General features: G+C 41.9%; 1 protein-coding gene across 2 annotated transcripts in view; it reads left to right on the top strand.

Annotated features, from left to right (window-relative positions):
- Positions 1 to 8,784, top strand: part of TNRC6A (trinucleotide repeat containing 6A) — a 93,724-nt gene that overhangs the window by 14,575 nt on the left and 70,365 nt on the right. Inside the window, exon 2 of one of the 2 annotated variants that reach the window (XM_015563978.1) lies at positions 5,041 to 5,062. Coding sequence is in view for 1 of the 2 variants with exons in the window: in XM_015563981.1 (XP_015419467.1) it covers positions 6,684 to 6,721 (38 nt within the window). In the remaining variant the exon portion in view is untranslated. Of the gene's footprint in view, positions 1 to 5,040; positions 5,063 to 6,661; positions 6,722 to 8,784 lie in introns of those variants that run through there. The other variant, XM_015563981.1, reaches the window with a different exon arrangement.

The raw sequence follows: 8,784 nt of genomic DNA, 5'->3' as shown, positions 1-8,784 counted from the left end.
AGCCTAAAAACGGCCATCAGCCCCTCTCTCAGGCTGGTCAGGCACCTCAGTGGGACCCCCTACCCTGAAGGGGCTGTGGGCAGCCTGAAAACAGTCCTCAGCCCCTACCCAGGCTGGCCAGGCACCTCAGTAGGGACCCTCATTCTGAAGGGGGTGTGACCAGCCTGCAAACAACCATCAGCCCCTCACCCAGGCTGGCCACACCCCCATGGGGTGAGAATCCCCACTGGGGGGCTTGACCAGCTTGTAAACGGCCATCGGCCCCTCATCCAGGCTGGCCAGGCACCCCAGCAGGGACCTCCAACCTGAAGGGGGTTTTGCCAGCCTGCAGACAGCCCTCAGCCCCTCACCCGGGCTGGCCGGGCACCCCAGTGGCATCCCCACCCTGATCCAGGACACCCTTCAGAGCAAACCAGCTGGCCCCCACCCATGTACCAGGCCTCTATCCTATATAATAAAAGGGTAATATGCAAATTGACCCTAACAGCAGAACGACTGGGAATGACTGGTCACTATGACACACACTGACCACCAGGGGGCAGGCACTCAATGTAGGAGCTGCCCCCTGGTGGTCCGTGTGCTCCCACATGGGGAGCTCTGCTCAGCCACAAGCCAGGCTGGTGACTTCCAGCACAACAGTGGTGGCAGGAGCCTCTCCCATCTCCTCAGCAGCGCTGAGGATGTCCGACTGCAGCTTAGGCCTGCTCCCCACTCGCAAGTGGACATCCCCAAGGGCTCTCGGGCTGCCAGAGGGATGTCTGACTGCCACCTTAGGCCCGATCCCCAGGGGAGCGAGCCTAAGCCAGCAGGTGGACATTCCCCCAAGGGGTCCCAGACTGCGAGAGGGCACAGGCCCGGCTGAGAGAGGACCCCCCCCCCAGTGCCCAAATTTTTGTGCACCAGGCCTCTAGTGTTGAATAAGAGTGGTGAAAGTGGACATCACTGTCTTGTGATCTTAAATGAAATACGCTTTTAGTTTTTGCCCATTGAGTGGCTGTGAGTTTTTCATATATGGCCTTTATTATATTGTGGTATGATCTCTCTATTCCCACCTTGCTGAGAGTTTTTGTTATAAGCCGGTGCTGGATTTTATCAAATTGCTTTTTCTGCATCTATTAATATGATCATGTAATTTTTATCTTTCATTTTGTTTATGTGATGCATCACACTCGTTGATTTGCAAACATTGTACCAGCCTTGTGTTCCTGGAATGAGTCCCACTTGGTCATGGTGTATGCTCTTTTTAATGTATTGCTATATCTGACTTGCTAATATTTTGTTGAGAATTTTAGCATCTATGTTCATCAGGGATATTGGCCTGTAATTTTCTTTCTTTGTAGTGTCTTTATCTGCATTTGGAATTAGGATAATGCTGGCATCGCAAAAAGCATTTGAAAGTCTTCCCTCCTCTTGAATGTTTTGAAATAATTTGAGGAGGATAGGTGTTAGTTTGTCTTTGAATGTTTGGTAAAACTTGCCTGTGAATCCATCCAGTGCAGAACTTTTATTTGCTGTGAATTTTTTATTATTGCTTCAGTTTTATTAGTTGTTATTAGCCTATTCAGATTTTCTGATTCCTCCTGATTGTGTTTTGGAAGATTTTATATCTAGGAATTTGTCCATTTTGCCAAGGTTCTCCAATTCATTGGAATATAGTTGTTTATAGTATTTTCTTAAAATCCTTTATATTTCTGTGATGTCAGTTATTCTCATCTTTCATTTCTGATTTTATTTATCTTTTCAAAGAACCAACTCTTGGTTTAATTAATTTTTTGTCTTTTTTTTTTTTTAGAGAGATTTTGTCAATTTATCTCTGATCCTTATTATTTCCTTCTGCTTTTCTTGTTTTCTTTCTAGTTCTTTTGGTGTAGGGTAGATTGTTTGAGATTTTTCTTGCTTTTTGAGGTGGGCCCGTAACACTAAGAACTTCTTTTGCAGAACTGCTTTCTTTGTGTCCCATTGATTTTGGGTTGTTGTTTGTTTTTATTTATTTCTAAGTAATTTTTTATTTCTTCCTTGATTTCCTTGGTAACTCATTCACTATTCAATAATAATAAGTTATTTAGACTCCATGTGTGTTTTTCAGTTTTTTTTATTGTGGTTGATTTCAAGTTTCATGCCATTGTGATCTGAGAAAATGCTGATATGATTTCAATCTTCTTGAATTTATAGAGACTTAGTTTGTGCCCTAACATGTGGTCTATCTTTGATAATGTTCATGTGCACTTGAGAAGAATGTATAATTGCTGCTTTGGGTAAAATGTTCTTTAAATTAAATCCATCTTATCCACTGTGTCATTTAAAGTCCCTGTTTCCTCATTGATTTTTTTGTCTGGCAGATCTATCCAGTGATGATAACAGGGTGTTAAAGGCCCCTACCATGACTGTGTTGCTGCCGGTCTCTCCCTTAAAGTCCACTAAAATTTTTTATATATTTATGTGCTCCTATATTGGGTACACATATGTTTCAGGGTTATGTCCCCTTTTTGGGTTGATCCCTTTAGTATTATGTAGTGACCTTTTTTGTCTCTTTTATGGCCTTTGTTTTGAAGTCTATTTTGTCAGATTTGAGTATTGCTACCCCAGCTTTTTACTCATTTTCATTTACATGGAATATTTTTTTCATCTCCACTTTCAGTCTGTGTGTGTCTTTTGTTATGAGATATGTCTGTTTTAGACAGCAAATATATGGGTCATGTTTTCTTATCCATTCAGCTACCCTGTGTCTTTTGATTGGAGCATTTAGTCCATTTACATTTAACGTTATTATTGATAGGTACTTATTGCCATTTTTTTTTCTTTATACTTCTATTTCTCTCTCTGTCTTTTTCTTCATCTTCTTAAAGCAGTCTCTTTATCAGTTCTTGCAATGCTGGTTTAGTGGTAATGTACTCCTTTAGCCTTTTTTATCCAGGAAGCTCTTTATTTCACCCTCAATTTTAAATGATAGCCTTGTTGGATAGAGTAGTCTTGGGTTCAGGTCCTTGGTTTTCATTACTTTGAATACTTCATGCTACCTTCTGGCCTGAAGTGTTTCTGTTGAGAAATCAGCTGGCGTTCTAATGGGTACTCCCTTATAGGTAATTTTCTCCCTCTTGCTTTAAGATGATCTCTTTGTCTTTATTTCTTTTTTTTAAATATATTTTATTGACTTTCCACAGAGAAGAAGGGAGAGGGATAGAGAGCTAGAAACATTGATGAGAGAGATCAATCAGCTGCCTCCTGCACACCCCCCAGTGGGGACGTGCCTGCAACCAAAGTACATGCCCTTGACCGGAATCAAACCTGGGACCCTTCAGTCCGCAGGCCGAGGCTCGATCTACTGAGCCAAACCAGTTCGGCTGGGTTCATTCTTGATTGCAACTCTTTGTGCTTACTTTACTTGTGACTTCCTTCACCAGCTTAAGCAAGTTACCTATCATTTCTTCCAACAGGTTCTCTATTCCTTGCTCACTTTCTTCTTTCTGGTACACCTACCATGCAGATATTATGTTTCATGGTGTCCCAAAGTCTCCTTAAACTATCCTCCTGCTTTTAAATTCCTTTTGCTGCTCTATTTGGGTGTGGGGTGTTTTTTCTCCTACCTTGTCTTCCAAATTGGTGATTTGATCCTCTGCTTCTTCATACAGCCTACTTTAATTCCATCTAGTATATTCTTGATGTCAGATATGGTATTCATTTCTGACTGTTACTTACTCATGGTTTCTTTGTCTCTTTTCATGCTGATAAAGTTCCTTGTAGTTCTCACTATGTTCTTTGAACATCCTTATAATCATTACTCTGACCTCTATGACTGATAAGTTGCTTGCCTCCATTTCAGTTAGCTTTTTCTGGAGAGTCCTCCTGTCCTTTCATCTAAGGGCTGTTTCTTTGTCTCCCCATTTTAGCTGTCTTTTTGTTTGTTTCTTTGTATCAGATAGAAATGCTATGATTCCCAGTCTTTGTGGGGCAGCCTTATGTAATAAGTGTCCGGTGGGACCCGGAGGCGCACTCTCTTCGATCTCCTAAGCTGGATCCTCCTTGTGTAATGTTCCATGTGTGGGTTATTTGGACTCCTGTTGTAACTGGGTCTTGATTGTGTTGTCCTGTTCATGGGTGGGAACTCCCTCAGACTGTCTGACTGTGAGGTTCAACCCTGACCATGTTGTGCAAGCTAATGTACAGATGCTGACAGAACAAAACAAAAGACAAAACAAAAACATACAAGAGACTCCAACAACAACAGTAAAACCAACCACAAAAGAAAAGAGAGGAAAGAGAAAGGAGGACACAAATAAAAAAAGAATAGAAAAGAAAACTGAAGGGAAAGGGGGGAAGAAAAAAAGAATATGAAAGGAGTGAAAAATAAGAATAATGAATAGGAAAAGGAAACGAGTAAAGAAGAGGAAGGAAAAATTATGAAAAGGAAAAAAGAGAAGGAAGACAAAAAAGTAGAGTAAGAAGACGAAAGATAAAAATAGATGAAAAAAGAGAAAAAATAATAAAGCAATAAAAAAGAAAACATAAAGTAATGAAAAAGAAAAAAAGCAAAGTGGAGTTCAGCAGAGTTTAGTGCCTGCTGCGCTCTCTCTTTGGATCCTGCTCTTATGTTTACTGAGGCTCTTTTGCATGCCAGTTATGGGCTTCCTGGGAGGTACTTCGGGAGGTACTTTGGTGCTAGCCACTGTCAGAAGCTGTCCTTTTTTGGCTCTTGGGAGCATGTGTGAAGCTTCAAGTGATCCACAGTTTGTGGCTGCCTCCACAGGGCTTGGCTCTGCAGGGACATGTCCAAGCTGCGCTCCAAGGCTGGTTTTTTAGCAGCATGGGGCCCAGGGTAGACTATGAGTTTGAGAACCGGATTTGAATCCTGGCTCCTCCCTGTACTGGATATATGACTTTGGACAAGTCACTTAACCTTTCTGAGGTTCAATTTTTTTTCGTGTATAAAAGGGAAATATATTTACTTACCATTTTTTAAAGTAACAAATGAGAAAATATACATAAAGTACCCAGCATAATCACTAACACTTTAATCACTGAGAGGTTTATTCTCATTCCTAGATCCAGAATTTGCAGATTTGAGGTATCCTGCTTCTAATCTTCAGGGGATGAATGAATGTTGGCTGGAATCTTATCTGAGTCTCTACTAGCATTTAAGTCCTGAAAGCGGAAGTGTTTGGGCATAGGTGGAATTCTATATAATAAAAGACTAATATACAAATCGACCAAACTGTGGAACAACCAGTTGCTATGACGCACACTGACCACCGGGGGGCAGACGCTCAATGGAGGACCTGCCCCCTTGTGGTCAGTGCGCTCCCACAGGGGGAGCGCTGCTCAGCCAGAAGCTGTGAGCCGGGCTCAGGGCTGGCAAGTGCAGCAGCAGTGGTGGGAGCCTCTTCCGCCTCCATGACAGCAGCACTAAGGATGTCCAACTGCCATCAGTTAGACATCCTCTGCAGGCTCCCGGACTGCGAGAAGGTGCACGCTGGGCTGAGGGGACTCCCCCCACCCCCCGAGTGCATGAATTCCGTGCACCAGGTCTCTGGTATTTATTTATGTATGTTTTTTCCAGTTGGCTTTCTGAAGAAAATGTAGGAAAAGTGGTTAGTTGGCCTTGAAGAACAGAATTTTTATCTCTATGCTTACTAGTATAGTAGCAACTGATATTGTAATATTTCTTTGAGATGTCATATGGTACTTCTTTTAAATACTAAAGAGACCATTTTTGGCCAGGAAAACACTTGCTTAGCCTCATCAAAAAGCTCTGAAAATGAAGTTTGAGAAGGGAGAAAATACTCCAAATAGATAGCATCCTGTGGAGTAAAATTAGTGACCTAGAAGATTAGAGGAGGATGTGCCTCTGCCTCCCAGAACACGAAGAACAGATGCTGAAGATTCCTGACCTTTTCTACGTAATAAATGCTCAGAGTAATCTTGAGAAAAGTAGAATAAATGCAGGGGGTTTTTTGGGTGCCACTGAGAATTGGTGAGAAGAGTTCATGACTGGGCATTTGAATGCTTCCTAGAGGCACTATAGAGGCACTATGTTAAGTAACCATTTCTCATTTAATCTTTATAAAAATGTTATGAAGTAGATATGTTCAGCAATTTACTCCCAGTTTTAGCACAAAAACTGTGACTGAAGACAGTTAAGTATTTAGAGCTAGTAATCAACTTTGATGAGTAACAGGACAATGATATAATTTAATTACTTTGTTTTCTAACCGTACTCTTTCTCTCGTATGCAATGGCTGGCTTGATCCTTGACTTTCCAGGATAGCAGTGCAAGTGAGCGCACACTCATTACCTCCCTCACACAGAATTTGGGAGTGAGTGAGTCATGGTTACAGTTGGCACCAATATATTTTGCTACTCTGTTAGCCACATGACAGTTCTGCTCTGAACAAAGGACAATGAAATATAACAAGTAGTCACCCTCTTCCTCCAACTTCTGATAGTAGCAGTAATTCTTCACTGTGCTAAATGATCATCAGTCGTATGTGGTGTCATTCATTTAGTTGTTCACTGTCTACCTGCATCTCCACTGTCTAATCCATCAGCAGAGCCATCCTGAGTTTCGTGTAATCTCACTTCAGGTCATCCACAGCAACCCTTCCAGTTTCTTATGTACTTGCCAATCTCTTTCATTTTATTTTCTAGTCTCATTCCTTGAATCTTACCTTGTCTGCCTTCTATTCATAATGTCCCTTCTGGAAAGCTTCCTCAAGGCAGAGTTTAGGTACTTTCTCTTTGTGTGTTGATTTTTTTCAAGTATCTGACGATTTTTAGTTGTCTGTTGATATTATGAGTGAAGATTTAGGTTCTAGACCAAGGGTGGGGAACGTCCAGCCCACAGGAAGTATACCATAAGGCCCAGAAATCATTTGGTCTGGCCCTGCCAAGGCATTAGGGGTGAGTTAATTAAATGTTGGACAAAATAGAGCAGGCTCAGTTTTACATTGATAATTTTGCATGGTTCATGAATGATATTGTAAATATCCAAATGGCCCTTGGCAGAAAAAAGATTCCCCACCCCTGTGTAGACTGTATGGCATTAGTGTAGGTTACTGGAGTGTGTTCCCCTTAACTTTGGTTAACTTGTATTACCCAGTAGGCTCCTCCCTCAAACAGGAGGGCTGATGCTGAGCTCTAGGTATGGTTGGCAGGCTTCACTTTAGGGTGTGAGGGAGGGGAGTGGCCGTAGTTTCCAATAAGAAGGCTTAGTTTCTTACTTTCTTTTTTTAATTTGTAAGCACCTTTTCTTTGCCAGGTCTTTACTCAGTAAAGTCTTCATTTAGTATGTTCAAAATGTAAGGTTTAGAGTCTATAGAAAGTGTGGGGTTTTTTTCGGTTTTAGGCTGGTTTCAATTGCAGCTACACCTTTAGCCAAATAGTCATGGGAATGGAAAGTGCTTGGGAGGAGTTGAATCCCAGCCTTTTGAATCCTAGGGCACTTCGCTCCATTCCTGTTTCTGCTCTTCCAGCTCTGACCTTGGAGCCTCTCTAGAGTGCCACCAGAGGATGGCACATACATTCGTTTAGGACTTTTGTGTTTATTCTTGGGTTGGGGCTACTTTTGCTTTTGTTTATTTCTCAACTCAATAGATTTATTACCTTTTTTTCTCCTATCATTTCGGTAAGATAAATGGAAAGGAAGAGGCAAGCACATTTGCCTAGTCTATCATTTTGAAGTCCTGAGCCAGCAGTTTTTTGACAAGTTTGAGTATTTGTGATTTTAAGAATTAAAACAAGCTTATTTAATGAATGTATTATTGTTTCACAAGTATTTATAGAATAGTTTGGAATGCTTATAGAATGTGAAGTTATTGTAATGTTGAAATACGTCATCTATGTATGACTAACTTGTATTTTAAAAATGGTTATAAAGCTTTTTAGAGCAAGGACAGCCATAGATACCCCAAATACCTAGGCAGGAGAGGATCGTGGTACAGTTCCGGGCATTGCCATTAGCTAGTAGTAATTTATAATTGGGGTCAGAAACAAGGTAACTCTAATTGTTTCCCATGTAACATTTGCTAATTTTAGGTTGTCTTCCTTGATATGATCTACCTATATATATATAAAGCCTAATATGCAACGTGTCCCCTTGGGAGTTTGACCAGGAGACCGGGAGTTTGATTGCTCACTATGACATGCACTGACCACCAAGGGGTGGTGCAGAGCGAAGGAAGGCCCGGGCCAGCAGCCAGGGAAGGGAGGCTCTGGCCGGCAGCCAGAAGGCCTGGATGGGCTCTGATCACTGGCCAGGCCTAGGTACCCTACCCGTGCATGAATTTTGTGCGCTGGGCCTCTAGTATTAAGATAAAACCTCTATTACATGTTGTTTACTAAAGAAAAGGACTGTCTGGTGACCCTATAGTTAGATTTAGGTTGCAATTTGTGCTTGTTTTAGTGAATGATCCTATCTAATAAAAGAGAAACATGGTAATTAGCGTACGACCGCTACCCTTCCCATTGGCTAATCAGGACGATATACAAATTAACTGCCAGCCAAGATGGCGGCCGGCAGCCAGGCGGCTTGAAACTAACATGACGCTTCCTTGCTTCAGTGACGGAGGAAACCAACGTTCCCAGCCTGCCTTGCAGGCCTCTGAGCCTGCAGTTTGAAACATTTTAACAAATACCACTGGACTTCAGCCAGCAGATTCGCAACATTGTGAGCAAAGGCCAGAAACCTTCTTTCAGCGGCAGAGGCCTAAGAGCTGGAGCCTCAATGCTAAAGCTGGCCCAGAATTTAAAAAAAAAAAGAAAAAAAGGAGCGGTTGGGAGCTTCAGTCACCC

This window comes from Myotis davidii, unplaced genomic scaffold (genome assembly GCF_000327345.1).
Source record: "Myotis davidii unplaced genomic scaffold, ASM32734v1 scaffold150, whole genome shotgun sequence".
In the NCBI taxonomy this organism is placed as follows: Eukaryota; Metazoa; Chordata; class Mammalia; order Chiroptera; family Vespertilionidae; genus Myotis; species Myotis davidii.
The sequence above is the reverse complement of the archived record's forward strand: the minus strand, read 5'-3'. Positions and strand labels throughout refer to the sequence as shown.